General features: G+C 35.9%; 1 protein-coding gene across 1 annotated transcript in view; it reads right to left on the bottom strand.

Annotated features, from left to right (window-relative positions):
* The window catches only part of LOC5568887 (netrin receptor unc-5), a 472,574-nt gene that overhangs the window by 123,491 nt on the left and 326,563 nt on the right, over positions 1-22,520 (bottom strand). The window contains exons 7-8 of the mRNA XM_021845790.1: positions 5,683-5,853; positions 5,564-5,611 (exon numbers count right to left, since the gene is read on the bottom strand). Coding sequence (XP_021701482.1) covers positions 5,564-5,611; positions 5,683-5,853 — 219 coding nt within the window. The remainder of the gene's footprint in view (positions 1-5,563; positions 5,612-5,682; positions 5,854-22,520) is intronic.

Below are 22,520 nucleotides of genomic sequence, written 5' to 3'. Positions count from 1 at the left end.
TTAACCCACTCGCCGTTTCGGGCCAGTGTCACCCGACCCTACTAAGGGAGTAGAATGTCGCCGCTGTCAGCCTCAAAGCATATTATCCAGTACATATACCGTTACTTGTCCTTTGTCGTGCGCTGCCAGTATACATAATTGGGGCCGTACTGGCGTTGGTCCCAATGTGCTCGAAGCACTCCTACTCGTAATTCCATGCCTTGTCCGTTTGTATCGCGACCAGTATGCCATAATCAGGATCTCACTGGTATCAATCCTGATGTGCCGGTTGGCACTCCTGTTAGTTTGGGCTAGGGTACTTTAAGCGGCACCGGTCGCTGTGACAGAGTTGCATTCGGATTTTTGTGGTTTTTATGAAGGTTCATCAGAGCCCACTGCGAACTTCACCACATCCTGGGCAACTCCCCAACTCGCAGAGGTCCTGGGGGGGGGGGTCCGTTAAGCCCCTGGACTTTCGTCCCTGCTGCCCCAACAAAAAAAAAAAAAACGCATAATGCGAAGCCATAAGGGTGAAAAATTTAAACTAATTTACAACATCCTTATAATCCCACCCTTATTTAGCCTCAGGTTTGAGACTGAAGAAGAGAAGCCGATTGTCTCGGAGAAGCACAAGGTCACCTGCACCATTGCTCCGGGTAGCACAGGAAGGGCACAATACTGTAGAGGGCGCCCTGGTACTCCACAGGCTCCGTTTGCGGTTAGGGTTTTTTAGACCCCGCTAACCATTCATTCTTAGGCACAGTCGAAGCTTGTTATAACGACATCGCAAGGGACCGTCGTAATAGAGAAAAGTCGTTATAGAGAATGATTGTAACACTAAAATATACTTCAAGGAACCAAAAAATGTCGTTATGGAGAGCTTTTGTCGCAGTAAAGTTGTCGTTATAACGAGCTTCGACTGTAGTTTGTACATTAAAAAACTTTCGTATCAGTGGGTGATTTCTTCTTTTACACACATAAGTTCTTTGAATTACCCTTTTCAATTCCTTGCATGATCATAAGCAGTTTATTTCCATGATGTGTGACGCATTATAATGAAATCAATGATAAAACTTCACAAGACAAGTCATTGAAAGGATTGAAGGTTAAAAGGACAAAAATGTAGAATAATAAAAAGTTCTGCTCTTGGATTTACATTACTTTTTAATTTTGACATCATCGAAGAATCATATCATATATGGTCGGCGTTAAGTCAGAGTGGACCAAGTACGGAAAAATTTGATTATTCTTTCATTAGATGCGAAATCACCTTACCTCAATTTCACTTTGATCAGATTTGATGAATGTTGTAAACTGCGAGAGATAAGTAACAAATTTACTTTGGATGATCGATAGAAATCGATAAAAGTATGCAGTCAGAGTGGACCAAGTGCTCATTACCATAGCAGCAAAAGTGGTCAACGCGCTGAGGAAAACGAGGAAATGAAAGACAATTCAAGTTATTAGTCAGATTTTTCGACATCGTATGATTCTTCTTCTCATCCATCAATAGAAAATCATATAACAACATTTCTTAACTCGATGCATTTGACTTTGATTTTTGACCATTTACCATATTTGGATGGGTGGTCAGTAATTGCAACAATTTCCGTGCAGTCAGAGCAGACCAAGTGTTGTTATTTTCCTAGAAATTGTTCAATCAGAGTGAACCTAATCAATGAACGGTGGTCTTCAGTTCAGTCAGAGTGGACCAAGTGCACATAGTCCATCAAAAAATCGTTCTCTTATAGATTATGTTGGATGTTTGGATTATGTTTTTCCATGATTATCACATCACATTATATTGTTTGAAGCTTGAATTGTAGAGCTAATCAGAAATTAGAAATCTTTAAATCATGGTGATTGGTTTGAATTGAGACAAATGTTCAATCGATTCAATAAATTTTTTATATCTTATATCTATGGTAAAAAGTTTTGTTAAGTTATGCCAGAAAGAAGAAGACCTAATTGTGTCAAACATATATAATAACGTACTGTAATCCAGGGCAACTTCGATCAGTTTTTAGGATATTTATTAATAACTAGTGGTCCCGGCAAACTTCGTCTTGCCATCAAGTAGGCTGTTGAACAACGCTTTTGATCGTCCCATATAAAATGACAGTTTATTTCGCGCTCGTTTTTTCAACTTTCCCGGTGAATATCCTGGGATTTTTATACACACAAACACGTCGGAACCCTTGACGAACAAAACTAAGAAAGAATCATTCAAATCCGTTGGCCTGTTCGTAAGCCATTTCGTGACATACAAACACCATTCCATTTTTATTTATATAGATTCCATATACTTATAGGCAGTGCTTCGTGAAGCCCAAGCAGGACAGTTCGGTTTTGCATCGTCCGATAGATTGTGCTCACGGTTTCACGCGTGTTTTCGTCGCTGGAGATTTTTTTTTTCCTGATTCGGAGTGCTTCGTGAAGCCCAAGCAGGATGGTTCGATTTTGCGTCGTCAGATAGGTTTTGCTCATGGTTTCGCACGTGGTTTCGTCACCGAAGATTTTTTTTTGTTTTGAAGCGTCTTGCTGGGTAGGTATTTGGGAAAGCACAAGTGAAATGTAAGCATAACGAGTTCATAGTAGATTTCGAAGACAATGATTGCGATCCAAATGACGAGCAAGATGACTATGTGGATTTCGAGAACGGTGATGATAGTTTCAAGAGTTTATTAGGAACAGGAGAACAGATGAATGAAAGCTTTTCGTATGTTAAAGAACCGGATGTTATTCAAGAACCGGTAAGGAGGTCAACACGTGCAACAAAGGAAATACCTCCGGAGGGACTAAATCATGAAGCTTTCCTGGCTACAAGTCTGTCAGACCTGAACGATCCGATAAGTTTGAAAGATGCATTAGATTCACCGGAACAGACGTTATTGTTAAACCGTTAGCTGTTGTTTAAATACCTTATTCTACCAAGAATATAGTCCTTGATCTGCTTCACTGCCCATAAAGGCAGGAAAGTTTTCCCATATGGAATCAGTAGGCATTGAGAAAATGGCACTCAAAGTTTGAATGTTTGTTTTATAATTCAAATAATAATAATTTTCTAGTACGTTTCTACATACCATATTCATTGAACACAATCGCTCAGATAACTCATATTGCTTCTATTGATCAGCTAAAATATAAACTTGACCGTAATTCCCATCTTGCAGTACTTATTTGGGTTGAAAGTGCATATTGGACCGAAAATCAATATGGGACAGTTATGCTTTTATGGGCAGTTCACCACTTTGCATAAGACTCAAATATTCTATCGTATCGGGATCTTAAGCTATGATCACCTACCGACTGCGCCAATGTTGTATCCGAAGCCACCATCAAACTCTACTTTTGGCCGATTCCACCATCAGCCGAACGCACATGTTTTGGTTGCAAATCAACACATCCGTTCGCTACAAAATCTTTCACTAAACTGACTTCTCGAACTGTCACTTAAAAGGACGCTCAGAAGATTCATGTCAAATATATTGTACACTGACGACAAATCATACACACTTAAATTAATACATGAAATCATATTTTTTTATCTTCACATACATAAATTCTTATCATATCAACTTAAGCTACCACACAGAGTTTTGAAGAAAATGGTTTACTAGCGCCACCTAGCGGATGAATTCCCAAACAGATTTCTCACTGCCCTCGTTTTGCTGAACAATTTTGCTGAAGACTCATTTTTTTCTAGCTCATCAGGATCTAGACTGCCCATATTCGCATAACAGTCCCATATTCTATATATAGGCAGTCCTATATATGCGAGTACAAGAAGTAGAGATATAGAAAACTGCAAAATATGTTATTATCGTCAACTAGCGAACGAATTCCTAAACAGATTTTTTACTGCCAAACAACCCTCGTTCTACTGAACTTTTCTGGAAAAAAAACAACTGGCTCATCTTGGATCTTGGGGGGTTGGGTCCACACGGCTACCTAGATAGAAATTCCCTTTACGAAAGTGAGGTTTTTGAACTGCGCTACTTGGGCTGTCCCATTTTGTATGCAACTGCAAAGATTGATCTTTGCTGTTCTTTTATGCTGAAGATTCATCTCAGCTATCCTTACCATAGCCACTACACAGAAAAAAATCCGTTCTCGTATCCGCGAACAGTAGACGTGAACTCGTCAATTAGCAAAAATACACCGTAAACTAGATCATGTTTATGCGTAAACATGATGGTATTTTATTGTGTATTATTGACAGCTCACGTTTTCCAGAACTCTTTTTTGAGCGTGTACCCAAACTAGGTAGGATTAGGCTTTATGTAGTCTCAGCACAAAAAAGACCAGCAACATTAAGATCAGATCGGTATCTATTTCGCCAAAGGCGAAAAAGCACAGAATACACTGTGTAAAACGCATAATGGTAAATTATATAGGTAATGATTTAAACTAAATTAAAACATATTCATAAACCCATCCTTATTCAGCCTCAGGCTTGAGAATGGAGAAGGGCAGCATATCTAGGAGAAACCCAAGGTCTCCTGCACCATTGCTCCGTGTAGCACAAGAAGGGCACAATACTCCACAGGCTTCGTTTGCGGTTAGCCTTTATTTAGACCATGAATTAGGGGTCACCTGTGAGATAGACTTTTTTTTTACCGGAACAGACAGTCCGTAGTGTTAATTCTTAACCAATTGAAGCAATCGCTACCGAGACTACGTGGCTCTCTAGACTGATCGGAAAAAAAGTGTATAATATTGAGGTTAACTCCTGACGTGCCCAATCAGCTGTCAATAAATCATAGGTCATGATATTAAACCACATAAAACATGATCAATATGTTCTGCTTGGTTACATAGAAATTTGTCAGAAAGGGGTTGGATGAGAAATTTTAGGCGAAATACCAAATGTAATGTTCAATAAAATATCGCAATATTACATTTTTCAAAAAAAAAAACACTATGAATAAACATGGCTAATTTCTTCAGCATTGAATCGACCAAAATTTTAAAGCAATGTTTCATTAGAATCTATTATTCTTTGAAGAGCACTTATGAAAATTATGGCGGAAAAATCTAAAAACTATTCAAAATCAATGAACAAGTCATCGTGCAAAAGTTTTGGGTTCACCCCTTTCGTGGTGTATCGTGCAAAAGTTTGGGTTTGACACGAAGAACAATACGTGTCTTGACGGAGATGAACCAGCCAAGGGCTGAAAATCTCCCTAATAAATATAAATAATAATATAATAAGTGTCTCAGTTTTCTCAGAATCACTATCGGATAACCTCCCCAATCGAGTTTTGAACTGGAATTAATGTTTTTTTCTCAATAACATGTTCTTGAAATATTATGTGATATTTCCTAGTAATATTCCAAGGAAGACGAATCCTTGCAAATGTTTCTAGATGTATTTTTTGACTGTGGTATTCACATGATTGACATTAGAGTCAATATAAACATTCGATTCCAGAAAAAATTGAAACATTCCAAAATTAGATATTCGTGCAAAATTTTCGAATGAGTATTTTCTGCAATTTCAAAAAGGAACCTAAAAGAGTTTCCTGCCCTAATCGATGACACCTACACCATTTTACAGACAATATAAAGCGATCACACCTACCAAATGTGTTATCCTCGAACCCATTAGGAGTTATGATTTGAGTATCCTCTGAAAAGACAAACGTTGAACAATTAGGTCTTCTCCATCGGATCATCAAAAAAAAATCCATCCTAACTTACCAGGACACGTATCGCAATCCAGTGTCTTCTGCTGGTTTGGTCCTACGCAGGGCAATCCCCCATACAGCGGAATCGGATCACTGCACGTTCTGGTTCGTTTTCTTCCTTGGGCAGGCTTCCCGGGGCATCGACACTCCAACCAGGCACTCCATTGACTCCATCCGCCATTCACTGCAACAAAAGCGAAACGAAAAACACAGATACCGGATGATAATTGGATACCTATCACCAAAATCACTCAACAGTTTCGTTTACACAAAGAGTACCGGGTTAGTGGGACACAATCAAATCAATCAATTACCTACGGGCTCAATATGGCACACATCATCGTCACATTGCATTGGCACGAGATAATTAGACGGGGTCTGTATTCTGCGTTGTGCCGACCGGTATCAATTTTCAGCGGGTGATCAACTGACGCAGTGATTCCCTTCACCTCCCTCTTTAGACTATGTAAAGAAATCGCCCCCGATATGTAAGTTGAATATTCGCAATACTGTATAAAAGTTTTAATCAAAATCTTATCAAAATTTTCATTATTTCACGTTGAATTATCTGATAACAAAAATGTCGGTCAAAACGTGTTCAGATCGATGGCACTGAAGATAGTGAAAAATAATGTTTACATCATAAATACAAATTTGTGTATTACAGGGTTACATTTTAGAATTCGAAATACGTCCACTTTGGAAACCACTGATCTACAAGCTCCTTTTGGGGTTCATTTTTTCTGCCCTTTTCGCATCGGTGTACCGGTCGTGCTTTTGACTGTCTAATAAAATTGCTCACCACACCGAATTACCGTCCCAGGCGCTGGCAGTGATCCGACCAGAGAAGCAGAGATGGCCTGTTTGGTGGCGAATCGTTGCAGTTTACTATTGCCTAGTTTGGTTTGATGACTCTTTACACGGCTGATCACGACAACGACGGACGTGTCCCATTGCTAGCCAAGATGACTAGAGAGAGGGTGTTAACTTTGGTTTGTGTATAATTTTCGGGTCCCCGAGGGCTTTTTCGAGCTGCTTTTGACGGCGTCATTTGGCGAATTGTCCATGAAGTGGATTGCTTGGTGTGAACACGATGGGGAATTTGACGGTGAATAGCATGAAGGTAAGTAATGGATATCCGTGAATGAGCCCGTTTCAAGGGGGAGCCGATAATTGAATTAATCCTATGGTAATTCGGTATGCCTGATTTAGGTGGGTAATACGACAGTACACTAGTGGTTAATGAGGTTAATGTGCGAGGCGTTTTGCTGTTTAACACGAAGATGTAGTTTCATTTCTAGGATTATTTTGACAATCAAGATAAGATTGTCGAATTTAGTTGATTGCATTGAATTATTTTTAATCTTCTATCTTCTATCTTCTATCTTCTATCTTCTATCTTCTATCTTCTATCTTCTATCTTCTATCTTCTATCTTCTATCTTCTACCTTCTATCTTCTATCTTCTATCTTCTATCTTCTATCTTCTATCTTCTATCTTCTATCTTCTATCTTCTATCTTCTATCTTCTATCTTCTATCTTCTATCTTCTATCTTCTATCTTCTATCTTCTATCTTCTATCTTCTATCTTCTATCTTCTATCTTCTATCTTCCATCTTCTATCTTCTATCTTCTATCTTCTATCTTCTATCTTCTATCTTCTATCTTCTATCTTCTATCTTCTATCTTCTATCTTCTATCTTCTATCTTCTATCTTCTATCTTCTATCTTCTATCTTCTATCTTCTATCTTCTATCTTCTATCTTCTATCTTCTATCTTCTATCTTCTATCTTCTATCTTCTATCTTCTATCTTTAATCTTCTATCTTCTATCTTCTATCTTCTATTTTCTATCTCAGTGCGGAACACGGTTTTGTCTCAAGAACCAAAATACCACTATTTACTAAATTAAAGGTTGCTGAGTCCATTGCCGTTTTCAGAAATATCATGGCACGTCTAGTTTTTGAGATATTGACGGTTGAAAATGCTAAATTTGACTGTTTCAGCCAACTTGCATGCAAGTTTTCTAACTTGTACGGCAATTTGTTTGCTCAATTTGTAACAGAATTCAAAGTTTATGTATAGAACAATAATTATCAACGAAGTTCATAATATTTTCGATGGTAAAAAGTTATTTTTTGGTGGTTCAGAAAAGTATTGTATTATGCCATATAAGAGAAACGAAGAATTTTATATGAAGACTGCAAACATGTTGAAAAAAATCGATTTAGCGTTAATTTTATCGTCAAATTTCAACTGATTTGTGTCTAAATTGAATGTTCAAGTCCTATTTATCATGTTTGGTAGATTATATCACAAAAATGTTTGATAAATCATATTTTAAATTTCATGTAAACATCAATAAAAGCAGTGTTTTATACAATTTTGGCGACCTGTAGCTAAAAATTCTGACGTGCTGGAACATTTCTGAGAACGGCATCAGATTCAGCGACCCAAAATCTACTATAAACACATAATTTGATCCTTGAGACAAGCGAAAGTGTCTTTTTTGTTACGCTGTGTCTTCTATTCTACTTGACCTGGAACTTGCGGTAAGTAATTACAAAATTTTGTTTTGTTCAGCGACATAGTGTTATTGTTTTCACCTTCCAAATTATTACTAGCTTAAGGCATTTGGCGAATAACGTAAGACTAGACCTTATTGATACCTACTACTTAAACTCAACGATTACCTACTGTAAGACCCCACCTTCAAATCAGTACAAATCAACGTACTGCATCGGCATATTCATGGTCCATTTCATACTGCGAGTGACGGAAGGCAGCAATCGATATGAGAAAATGACGCTCTCACAGCTGTCATTATGGCACCGAATAACAATTGGTTACAGTCGATTGTCCCCGAGGGACTCTCGGCAGTCATCACAAACCGAACCAAACCACAGCCAACACGTCACCGAGAGCCCGGTAACAATGCAGCAACGGTAATGGATGATCTTTACTTTTACTGTGGTCTCCCCCTTGGTTGTTGCTAGTTGCTTGCTCTAAAGTTAACAGCACGACTGCCGCTTCATGAATGACGAAATGCGAGACATTTTGCCTGGAAGCTATTTTGCATCACCGCCATCGACAGCGCGAAATACATCAGATGGATGCTGAAGCAGCTTGTGCAACGCGCTCTGGCTGATTGGTATCCGATTTCAATTGGCTGGTTTCGCTGTGAACTGATTGTTGCAGTTTGCTTCCTGAGCCGGGGAGAGTTCCAAGCCGGGCTGGAGTTGTTTGCCGTTGGGGTAATCGTGCTGATGGGATCCACTTTGTGCAGCATCCCGACAGTCGGGACCTGTTGTTACGACGCTGAAACAACGATGCAAATTTACACATGTTGGCTGGTAATTGGTAATATCCACAGGCCCTCAGGGCTTCCAGGATGGAAATTGATTTCGAAATCCGCTTCACACCTTCAATTTTCATCTTTGGGGTTTTTTTTTCGACAGGCAAACAATGACTGTAAATCATGTGATATTATGAAGAGTTAAGCAATTAGCTTCTCAAAAATTGTAAAATTGTGTAATCTGATTATTTTGAATTTTGATATACATTTTGTTTCTGTGACAATAAACAAATTGATTTGAAATACTGTAAAGCTTCAAATACCGTTTTGATTCATATTACGGACAGTTTCAAATTCCGGACACTCTACTTTGTATGGGAAACATTTCACGCGAAATGTTTCAATTTTTGCTGTTCAAAAGTTCTCAATTTCAAGGCTCGTTTTAGTAAACTTTTTCCATGAATATCTTTGAAAATTTATAATGCCCAACTACCTTAGATGTCTCTTTGGTGGTTTAACGATTTCGATTGATGATTTGACTGTTACATTAATGATTATCATGAGCTGTCCGGAATTCGATTCAAAGTGTCCGGAATATGGGGCAAAAGTGAGGAAGCGTCCGGAATAAGAATCATGAAAAGGCCACACATTTTGATTTATTTAAAATTGTTGAAGTTGCGGAAGCGTATTCTTCACCCACCGTTCGAAAGTAAAGGGCTTCCGACGCTCGATAGCGCTAAGGAATCATACAGAATGATTTATTTTGTATGCTCTATGCTGGGTTATATTTCCCTGAGTCCTTAAGTGTCCGTAATATGAATCAAAACGGTAGGTATGTTTTATTTTAGCATCCTCATCGTAATGGTAGGCTGTTTATCATCAAATCAAGCAAATTTGTCATCATCGGCCGTACCGTTGGAACCAGTTTCTAAAAACGAAAACGACTATAGATAAAATTGACTTTTCCAACATATTTCCAGTCTCCAGACAAATTTTTTCGTTTCTCTTATATATCAAATTATAATAATAATATATATTATCAAATTATAATTTCGAAAAAATCTTTTTTTTTTCGATTAGTATGATCTTTGTTGGCAAGTGTTGCTTAACTCATGAAGTTTGAACTGTTTGGCAAATTAAGCAAATAAATTGCCATACAAGCTAGTCAACTTGCATACAAATTCACCAAAATCGCCAAGTTCTGCATTTTCCACAGCCAATATTTCAAAAATTAGACGTGTCATGATATTTTAATAAAACAGCAATGAATTAAGTAAATGTTCGGATTCGTGTTTATTCCATCAATTTGCTAATTACTCTCCGTAACTTTCATTTTTTTTTTCAAAACAACGACAACTTAACTTTGTCCTTCAAAATTCTTGTCTATCCTGTCAAGAAGCGAAAACTTTCACCATCGTGATAAACTTCCTCCATCGTGCGTCGGCAGAACAACAACCAATCTCAAGTGTCGCAAGTTTGTGTATACTAACAGCTGGGATTACATTACGGGCGCTGAATATTGATGTGACGCGCCGAATGGCTCGGTAGGCTCTTCCATTGCCACCGTTGTGATCCGATTCGATCCGGCGTCTCAGAACTGAGACAGCCAGACCGGAAAAATGCAAATTTTCGCCAAGTGTTACAACTTGCCTTTGTCGTCGTCGTCGTCGGTGAGTTGCTACTGTTTCCACTATGCAAGGCAAAAGTTTCCAATTCAAGTTCGATTTGGCTTTTGTGAGTTTTCTTTCCCGGTAGATGCGTTGTCGTCGAAGCCATGGGCGTAGTCAGAATTTTTATCAGGCTCACCCGTTTATCGACTTCACGATCTTAAAAGTTCATATACGAATTTCAGGCGAAAACCATCATTATACACACCCTATTCGTTATTTTTGCATGTAACGTCAAACTACCGATATTAAATAGATGTTTTAGATATTATTGCTTCAGAATTATTCTCCAAAAAAATCTTGAAAATTTGCATTTCAGAGGAAATTTCAGAGAAGTCCTATAGAGAACTCCAGGGAGAGTTTCTGGATTCAAAAAAGTGAAAGTGTAGTTCTAGTTTAGGTTTTTGAAAACATCTCTGATAAAATCCCAAAAATTTACCTGAAAATAATTCTGTTCAAATTGCATAAGGTTGATTGATATCAAATGCCTTGAGAAATTTCTGAAATACTCCAACAGGGAAAATTGTCAATTTATTGGATGTTTTATTCTAATATTTTTTGACGATGCTCTAAAAGTATTCCTGGAGTAATTCAAAGGACAGTATTTGGAAGCAATTTAAGGTTAATTACTTTGATTGATCTCAGGTGTAATTTTTTGGATAATCTCTACAATGTTCGAAGATTTTTCTAGTAAAATTTCTTATGTGTCTTGAAAGATTTTTTTTTTGTGAAATATTTGTAAAGATCTCAACGAGGAATTCATGGATGAACTTTTTTAAAAAATCTTAGAAAAAAATCAAAAATATGTTAAAGTATTTCTGAGTACACGCTGGAGAAATTCAATGACCGATTAGTGGATATTTGAAGTATTTTTTAAAGAATCGTAAAAAAAGTTCAAAGGAATATAAATGTTAAGGGTATGCGGTATTTCGTATGATTCCGCCGAAAGCCTTTTTAAACGAAATACCACGGAATTTCACGGAATCTAATGAAGCGGTATTATCATTTTCTGATTTCGTTTCGTTTCAAGAGGTTGAAAAAATTCCGCCGATGTTTATCATTAACAAACGCAATAAAACGGAAATTCACGAAATATCGAGTTGAATTGTTAAAAACTAATTGAATTACAAAAATGTTCCTTTCAATTGTTTCTGAATTCTTTCGATCGATTGTCGATTAGAAAACTTCTTTAACGATAGGAGCCACTTGATCGTCCGTGACTGCGATTCACATTCACATTCCTTCAAAATTTGCTTCAGATTTTGTCGTTTGGAGTTTTTTTTAAGAAATTTTTATTGGAATTACCTATGGAGCTTCCCACGGAATTTTCTTCGGAATCTTCTTAAGAATTCCCTTCGGATTTTCCTCCAGAATTTTTTTTTCGATTTTCTTTCGGATTTTTCTTTGGAATTTCCTGTTGATTTTTTTTTTTTTGAATTTCATTTGGAATTTTTTGCGCAATTTTCGTCGGAATTTTCTATGAAATTCTCTTCGGATTTTTCTTTGATATGTTCTTTTTGAATTTCCTTCGATATTTACTACGGAACTTTCTTCGGAATTTCCTTTGAAAATTTCTTTGGAATTTTCTTTGGAATTTTCAACGGAATTTTCATTGGAATTTACTTTGGAATTTCCTTTGAAATTTCTTATGTAATTTTCTTCGGAATCAACTTTGGATTTTTTTTTGAGTTTTCTACGCAATTTTCTTCGAAATTTTATTTGAAATTGTCTTCGAAATTTTCGTTGGAATTTTCATTGGAATTTATCTTGGAAATTCCTTTGAAACTTCCTATTTATTTTCTTTGAAATTTCTTCCGGAATTTCTTGTGGAATTTCCTTTAGGAAGTTGCTGAGGTTCCTTCGGTTCTTTCGGTAAATTAACTAAAAAATTACTTCGGGAAGTTTTTTTCAGATTTTCGTTTGAAATTCCTTTGGAATTTCCTTTGGATTTTTTGAAATTTCTTTCGCAATTTCCTTCGGGGATTCCATCGAAATTTTGGAAATTGGAATTTTCTCCAGAAATTTATTTGGCATTTCTTTCGAAATTTCCAAGGGATCCTGGAATAATGTTCTGAGGAATTTTCGGAAGATAATTTGAGCAATCTGAACTTGGTAGTCATTGGAAAAAATTTTATCGCTTGGAATCATTGCAAAAATTTTTATCGCTGGATCATTTTAGGGTAATCCCTGGAGATATTTCTAGAGAAATTTAAGGATAAATTCATGAAGGAATTTAAAGATAAACATGTGGAAGAATTCATGGAGGTATTGCTGAAGACATTTTCGGAGGAATTCTAAGATTTTTCAGTGGAATCTGTAAAGCAATTTCTGAAATAACTCTTCGAAATATTCCTGGAATAATTTCTTGAGGAATCTGGAACAATCACGAGCGTTCTGAAAAAAAAACTTTAAACTTCTCCGAAGAATCTCTTGAAAAAAATTTATTAGTTCCCGTTTTGTGAATTTGTGGAATAAATTTCTAAAAAAATCTTAAGAAAAACAAAAACAATTGTCAAAACGTTTTAAACGATTTGTTCAGGGTTGATTCAATTATGACGTCTTTCGTTTTTCGGGACTTCTAGACCCCCCTCCCCCCTCTGTCATGCTTTTTCGAATACTTAATAGATGTGCATTCATACTTTTGTAGATCCCCCCTCCCCCTAATAATGGACGTCATTTTTGAATGACCCCTTAGGTAATAACTTGCAATGCTGGTCCAAAGAATACTAAGTATTACCGGTTGAATAAAAAAAGAAATATCGAGGATGATTCACACGAAGTTTTCCCCGTGGTCATAATGGGATCCCCGTGGTTAACAGACGTATTCACTAAGGATTTTCTGGAAGTTCACAAAGCTCCCGTTATGATTGTCCGAAATAATTGGAAAGCAATCGAAAAACAGCAATAGCCAAGTGGGCCTCACATAAATTCACATCGAGTATATAACTTTCCTCATCCGCCAGTAGATCCGTAAAAATGCATACCAAACAGGTATAGATCATTTTTTTCGTTTCGCCTCCAGCTCACTCAGCCATGGCCAACTCCAATTCTATCCGAACTAGTTGTGGTTCTCTCCCGAAATCCACATTCATCGTAGGGACGTTCCGATATTGCAAAGTATCGATATTTGATTCGATACGATTATCGAATCAAAGTATCGATATATCGGAATATCATATGATATATCTGAATGAAGCAAAACTCCTAAATCGCTTAGAGACCTGTTGTTTAGTTTTATAAGATTCGAAAAAAATCATTGAATACTCAAGATTATTCGTATTTTGACTGTTATGAACATAAACATCTTCTGTTCAGATACATTATAGTACAATTCGAATGGTAACTACTTTTTAAATACATAAAATGAATTATGAATGGAGAAAACCCTACAATTGTTTTCCTTATATTAATGTACGATATATCGAAAGAAAATATCGATACCACCGACATATTGAATAGGAAATATCGATACCAAAATATCGAATATCGAAAGCAAAATATCGATACTCCGATATATCGGAAGTATCGGAACGTCCCTAATTCATCGTTCAACACTGTTTCGGGCGTTCCGGGTGGAAAAATAAACATAATAGGAATGGAAACAACTAGAATGGCATTTCTGTCCCGCAGGGTTGTCGCAAACTTTGATTTCGAGTAGCATAGTCGAGTAATTTGCATCATTATATTCAAAATATCACCTTCAAAAGGAGCTGTCAAAAATGTATGGTAGTATCACGATACAGAAACATGATATTGGGCCAACATCATGAAAACCGCTTGTATCATGATATAACTCCGTAGTCTAAACATAGCATAGACTCTCCACTATGACTTTGTGATGAAATAACACAAAAAGTTATTTTTAAACGTTTTCAGGCAATGTTTTTTTTTTTAATATCAAATAGAACATATACGACTACAATAAAAAAATGTAAATTATGTTCACCTAGTTAGCCACTAGAGAAGGATTTTTAAATAGAAACTACAAGATATAAGTGATCTTTGATAATTCGATCCAACCTTGATGCCCTACTACAGTTAACTCTCCCTTACTCGATATTCTGTATCTCGATATTTCCCCTTACTCGATGGAATGCGCGGTCCCTTCAATCTAGCATACTCTGATACCTCCGTAAGTCAGAGGCATCGACTCGATGCTCTCTGACTCGATGCGATCTGTTTCAGTTTCCTATGCAAGTTTACCTCTCTAACTCGATATTCCCATGAAATTATAGTGATAATAAAATGAAGGTTTACAAGTCATTTTAGGGTGTTATTGCGTTTTTGAAGACTATGCAAGAAGTGTCACGTTGCTAAATATACTAAAAATTTACTGTTTTCATGTACTTTGTCTTTTACTGTTTTGAATGTCAATTTACTATTTTGAATGTACTTTGTCGAAGTTGTCATTATACTTGAAAAATTGAGATATAGGTATACTGTATCTCGATACCTCCCTAACTCGATGGTCCCTTCAATATCGAGTTAGGGAGAGTTGATTGTACAAACAACTGAAAATTCTGAATGTTTGAATTTTTGATCTCAATGCTTAAAATGTATGTGTATAATTGTTCCAAACTTGGAAAAACAATATCTTGTGCATCGACTGTTATTCACATAACGTGAATCTATGGAGTAGTTCAAAAATTGGCAGAAGGTATTTTGAAGCAGAAAATTCCTCAGTTTCAATATATAAATGGATTGTAATTTTCAAAATCGAGTTTTCATAGTTTTTTTTTCTCAGTGATTTCTAAGTGGTTCCCAGAGGCTATCAATGTCCTTCAAGGGATTAATAGTTATTTATGGGGTTCCTAGTGTCCGCATAAGTTCCCAGATATTTCCAAAAATGTTCCTTGTGAGTGATTTCAAAGGATCTTTATGATTTCCATGGACTTTCGGAGATTTTTCCAGGGGTTAGGCTCCTAGCAGTTTCCTAAGTTCTAGAAACCATCACAGTGGTTTCAAAAAATCTTAGGCGTTTTCGGATTTTCTCAAGAATCCTAGTGGTTTCCAGCGTTTTAATGTGACTTTCAAAAGTTTTACTGTACATCGAAGACTTGTTACAAGGGTGCACGAAAAGCCATCAGGAATCCCTTTGTTTGATAAACTGCAAACATTCTTCGAGAAATCTATTATGTCATAATTATTTGAAAACAATCTTCGAAAAAAATGAAACATAAGTATTATTTTCGTAGCAAGATTTTTTCCATCGGTCAATTTAAGAGCAACTACGAAATCTCTCAGAAATCTCAGAAGTCTGAATTTTAGGTGAACTCAGAAACTATCGAAACTCACTTGCAAAAGTTTATCATGACGCAGTTTCCTTTTAATTCTGAAAACTATTTTTGAAAAAATCAACTGAAATATTAACCTTTGTAGCAAGCCAATTGGTTTTGATTTTTATCGAGCAGCACAAAGGGTGGGGGCTGCCGCAACCCTGGCTACGCTCATAGTCAAAGTCGATGCGGCAGGGATCTACTGCTAAGAAGCTTTGCCTGGGGATTGTTGTCACTTTCCCTGCGACATCGGTCGTCGGCATGTCGGATTACAAGTGCTGCTACCATCGCTTCCCGTTTATGGCAGAGGTAAGTGTAAATAATTTGTTTGCCGGAATGTTTAGACAGTTGATGAAAGATTATTCAAATGAGTTTATTTACGCACCGTCTGGGCCCTCTTGGGTTTGGGAAAAGCCCTTCGGCGGGGTTACGCTCGTTTCGAAGAGGTGAAAAGTTTAGTTTGTTTGCTGCGGAAAATGTGCTAAACTGTAGTAGAGCCTTGTTTCTGTAGGATACGATCCAGGCATATAATCGGTGCGGGAAACAAATTGAACCTTCCATTTGGGCTGCCGATTAGAAGCTATAGTTCGTCCTGTAACGTTCTAAAATCCTTCTATACGCAGTTCATGTAGGCTTTTGCATAATTTATGTGCTTTTAGGCTACTTTGTTGTGTGATATTCACAATTGGTTGAGCTAAAGTCAAGGGGTGAATGGTAAAATGTTGCATGATGCAAATATACTTTTTTGCCAATTCATGTTAGAATCGCTTGTATCACTCTGTTATACATAAACCGCACAACATAGTTATAATTATTCCTTTACAACTTACGCTGAGCTTCAGACCATCACAAAATAAATGTGATTCTAAAATCCCTTGAAAGATTATGCATTCTGTACATATCCAGAAGAGTGATTGATCACATGAAGTGTTGTATTTGGTTGTTGTATTTAAATATCTTAAGGTAATCCAAGAACACTCAAATGGCAACTATTTCATTGCAGGCAGAACATGCTCAATTCCGTATTTTAAAATGTGCAGCCAAAAGGTCTAAACCTAAAGCCTTGCGGTGACCTTTTTCCCACAAACTTCGTTGATACAATAGCACTTAATTATCTCTACCTCTTATAGTATTCAAAATAGAACAATTATGTAAGATTGTAGTTACCACAAGTTCATTTTTTCAACTGCTTGAAAACCCTCATAAATGTGACTTGAGTAGAATGAATCGATTTTCGTGCCATTAATTCTACTCAATGCTCACAACATATTATTATAATTAGATATAAATTCCTCATCTGACACATACCAACTAATCAATTCATGACTGTTACTGTTCGATTAGAAAGTTACGAGTGACAATTATTCTGAATTCTTTTGAGGCTCAAAATGGAATAGCTGTAGCAAAGGAACTTAATTGAGAATATATTTAAAAATTTTAACAGGCTTTTTCAGGAAGTTCTGTTAAAAACTTTGAAAGACATTTTTTTTAAACTTATTCAAATATATGTATAGAAGTTCAGTTAATGCAGAACAGAGCATAGATGACCGTACAAATCGAAGTTGCTACTCCGTGATTGACCAGAATAATCGAAGTTGCACACGAAATTGATGAATGGGGCTTGGGATTAGATTACCAGAAGATATATTTTAACTTAGTGCATTCATAAAAAGTTGTGTAGAATACCTGCAATATAAGACTATTCAAGCAGGTTACACAAAACAACCTTCAATAACACCCACCTTCACTCAAGTTGCCAACATTTTTCCGCAACCAATTCTAATCCCCTCGCCGATTGACATATTGTATAACAACTGTCATTTTAAACACCACAATACTGAAAAACGACCACCCACCATGCAGTTACCTACTACTGTGCGCACTGCTTAATTCTCCATCCTCCGCAAGAACACCTTATCCAGGCGACGCAATCTCCGTAATTCGGTAGCCACATTGCCGTCGGTCGAACAATCCCACACATTTTGCTCATCTGGTTTATCCCGCTTTTGTGTTGATTCTCGCAATCTGATTCGATTCGCATTAAGTATTATTGGCACAGCAATTCTGGTGCCGATCGTAACCGGTGTGTGCCACCACCGGGCGATTAAGGCGCATACATATGGAAGCGTTGAACGGTGCACAGTGGCGCGTCTTCATGCAGAGATCGGTCAAAACCGTAAAAGTGCCTCAAATCTAGAATTTCTGAATTTGGAGGATTTAAGCAGGAGATCTTGAACTCCATTAGGGGAATCATGTTTTCCTTCCAAATCACGAAGAAAGGAGACTGTCGCGTTTTGTCGGAAGCTCTTGAAGATCGCGAACTTCTACTTAAACATCTTGAAAAGAAGAAGCACTTTTTAACACATGACGTCAATACTGCATGTTTGTTCAAAGTCATCTTGAAAGGTCCCTAGAGGGGATTTTTCCGTACGGGTTTGGGCCTAAAGGTCTCAGATTTTCATGAAACTTTTTCCACAGGCAGGGCTCGTCAATATATGAATAAAAAAAATTGAGAAAAATTCAGGGTCGCCTATTTTACCCGGAAAACTCAGTAGGTAATTTTTTGTTTTCCCCTGTCACTACTTCCCAATTCACACAGCTAGTTATATAAGAGTTATTATTTCATGTTTTGTACATAATCTGATGTATTTTTCGAGAATTATATACTATATATCCGACACCTGTATAGCTAAAACAGCGCAAAACATGGCGGCTTATATAACATCTTATAGTTTCTACAGCTATTTATAATAGCATCCAATGGACGGTTTATAAACTTATTCTCAACAAAATAAACACAAGAATAAAATCCCAAATGATCTTAAGTTTTAATTAAGTTATGTTTCAGCTTTCAATTATAAAACACATTGTAAACTGCGAAATATTTCATTTGTTGGTATTGAGTTATTTAAAACCACAAATAACATCTTTAAGACACAAGTTGATTAACTAATAATACAGGCCGATGTTTTTGTTGGAGTAAAACTATTTGCAAGCAATACAACTTGCAAAAAACATGTTTGTAACAAATTTATTAGATACATGTCCATCATCACGCAAACCTATTGTATCCTACAGAAAAATAATAATGAAATTGCATTCATAAAATTAACGGCTCCCCCATGTCAAAAAAATAATTACAAGTTAGGAAAACTTTAATGCTAAATTATTGAAAATATTGAAAATGTATCACATTCAGGGATAGTACTGAAGTTTAAGATGCGGTTTAAAATTTATGGTGTAACTTACAATTTTACCTCTCAATAGTTCACGCGCCATTATAAAATTTGCTAAATGTAAAACAAATTTAGACTAATTGTGCTATTTCGTGAAATTGGTTTCATTCTCCATTAGAAAATAATATGGAAGATTCAGCATGAGGCTTACAGCGCTGGTGATAAATTTTCGGACGGTTATTTTTTTAATAACCTAAGCATAGCTCAACATTCGCATTATTTACACATTACAAATGTTACTCAATTCAAAATATCCTATGCCTAGATCGCTTAATCCACTAAGGTAAATCCAGTCTAGTTAAATAGTTGTTTACAGTCGCTGGCATAATATTCCTTACAGGCAGTTTTAAAATATACAAACTCAAGTTTTTCATATTCTTAGCCGGTACTGTAATCTATTGCATTTATTTAGCAAAATGATAAATTATCCGTTCTGATTTGAAAATAAGCTGAAATTACGTTATAATAATATCCTAAGAGCATCTTTATAACTGACTTTCGGAAAAATTTGAATAACGTTTATAACACATATTGAGAGCATATGTTCAACACACGCTCTTAGAATTAATTTGATTGCTTTTCAGATAACAATTATTACATTAAAATAACTCAATTATAAGCTCTTTGATGCATTGATTTTTATCTGTCAAACGTCAAACGTCTGTTTTCATATCAGTTTTGTTTATTCTTCAAAAGTATTGCTATACAAAACTCGTGCATCTGAGCGATCTAGTGTTTCATATGGTTTTAATGCTGCTTGCTGCTGTGTGAATTGTTACGAAATGGCCTTCAACCTCACCCGTTGCTCCAGGAAGTGGTATTTTTATGAATTACCCAAAACATTGTCGTCATTTGCAAAGGTAGGTGAGTTCTTGTGGTGCATATCTACGATCTAGCAGCAAGGCATTGGGCCCTGTCAGAAGTGGCCAATTTCTTTGAATTGTTAACTTAAAGTACTTCTCATGATCCCGTGTTTGCTATAACTGTTAGAATATCAGCTCGTAGCACTTTCCGAACTTTAGCATCGATAACATTGAATCAAAAATATACACTGGATGTGTTTTATTTGTATGTTTAATGAACAGCAATCGAATTCAGAGCATAGTACTCCAGCTAAATGTATCCTGAAAATCATACGTGTAGCATTCTGTGGGCATGTGAATAATGATAATTCACAAATAAATACGAAATGAGAGTGAACAAAAATTGTCTTGAACGTCTGTAGGTCTCTAGGCTAGGATTTTTTTTGGATTCGTTATAACAAGCAGCCATCAAATTTATATCGACTCATTTTTGTTCCATAATGCTTCATGTTGGAATCTCGTAGAAAATACATTTTAAAAACACTATTACCACTTGAATTTTCTACACATCAATACACAAAGTGATAATTCCAATAAAGTGATATTTACGTTTGTAGAGCAATAAATCAAATTAGTCAGGCCTTCGCTCTCCGATTATTTTTGTTGAAGTTATATGTTTTCCGAAAGCTATTTTATAGCTTTTGTAATACGAAAGATGTTATGGAATTCGCATATAATACTGTTATTTGTAAAGATTTAATATCTGCTATCCAAAAATATGTTTTCGGTGTTACTTGGGTTATTTGAAAAATCATAACTCAAGAACGAAGCATCATAGAAACAAAGTTTTCTTATGAAAATGAAAGCAAATTTTCTCAGGAATAAAAAAAAATAACTGGAAAAAATTTTCCACCGTTGAGAAAATTCTTAAAGAAAAGCCGGAAAAACTATGCTCCAACTCGTGGAAAATTTTCAAAATAATATTTTTGAGAAGGTAATTTCATAAGCTTTAATCGTTGAAATTTTGGAAATGGTTTTTTTTTTTGTTTTTGAGTTTAGGCCAATTTTGTAAAAAATGTGCAAATGTGCCATTTTGAGCCTTTCCTATGAAAAATCATAGCTCAAGAAAGAAGCATCGTAGAAACAATTTTTTTTATGAAAATGAAAGCAAATTTTCTGAGGAATAGAAAAAATGTTAATTGGAAAAAGTTTTCCTTAAAATTTTCCACCGTTTGGAAAATTCGTAAAGAAAAGCCGGGAAAACTCGTGTAAGATTTTCAAAGAAATATTTTTGAGAACAGAATTTTATAAATTTCAATCACTGCAATTTTTAGGATGTACTACTTTTTAATTTCTGTGTTTGGTCATAGTTTTGTGAAAAATGCCCAGATTTCTCGTACAAGTCTTTATGTTCGAAAATCATAACTCACAGAAACATTTTTTTTTGTCAAATCGGAATCAAATTTTCTCAAAACTTTGAGATTTTTTGAAATGGAATAAGTTCCCCAGGACATTTTTCACCGTTAAGGAAAATAAATAATGATAACCCGATTAGCTATTCCAGCTTTCAAACAAAGTATATTTGAAAAGAACGATCAATAAGATCCAATCCTAAACATTTTTTAAATACGCTCATTTTTCGTTCCTAAAACATGATCAAATATTTTCAAGATGAGCTGTTTACAAATTTATACATTTATAAGTGTGTAAAGCTTATTTTAAAATTTATAAGTTTATAAACAAAACTACCTTAGAACGAAACAGCATAGAAACAAAGATTTCTTCAATCATAATGTAGGCATTTTTTCCAGCTACCTGTTAGGTAACTACGAAATTGACAGTTAAATCAATGGGTAGACAATATGGCAATTAGGTATTTACCAATTCTGGTTTAAAGCGTTGAAATGGCTTGAGAATCATAAGTTTACCAAAAAACTAACAAAGAGCAGTGAGAAAGTTCAAGTGTTGTCAGCTGTATATTACTCGTTATCACCGAAGCTGTTGAAATGGGCAAAGTTCAATACTTCGAATACTATTCGCTATGCTGTAACCCCTTCGGACTTGACGGCCACAAATCAGTAAGGACAAATTTACGACAAACGACCAAGTTTCATTCGAATGAAGTTCGGTGGAGTACGGAAAAGATGAAAATCTGCATGAATTATTTCTCCTCGTTGTGAAATTATCAACAAAGAGGAAAATGTAAATGATTTTATTGAAAACTTGCAAAATCTGACCGAGAAGTTTCTAATGCATCAATTTAAAGTAGAAAAACAAAATAAATTTATAAGATCTAAAAAGGAATCACTTGTGGAAACAAAAGAAATAATGTGCCAGATGGATTTCGCGGAAAATTATTCGTGCATGATACAAGTTTCCATTCAAAGCCATTACTTCGTACGACCTCAAGTAACAATACATTCATTTGTAATTTATTACAAAGACAAATCTTCGATCAAGGTCTTAAATTTTGTTGTAATTGCTGACATTAAAAAGCATAACACGACATCAGTTTATGCTTTTCAAACAAAACTAATTTCAAGATTGAATAACAAATTTCCGGAGCTTGAAAAA

The sequence above is a fragment of the Aedes aegypti genome, chromosome 2, assembly GCF_002204515.2.
Source record: "Aedes aegypti strain LVP_AGWG chromosome 2, AaegL5.0 Primary Assembly, whole genome shotgun sequence".
Lineage (NCBI taxonomy): Eukaryota > Metazoa > Arthropoda > Insecta > Diptera > Culicidae > Aedes > Aedes aegypti.
This window is presented reverse-complemented; position numbering and strand designations above follow the sequence as displayed.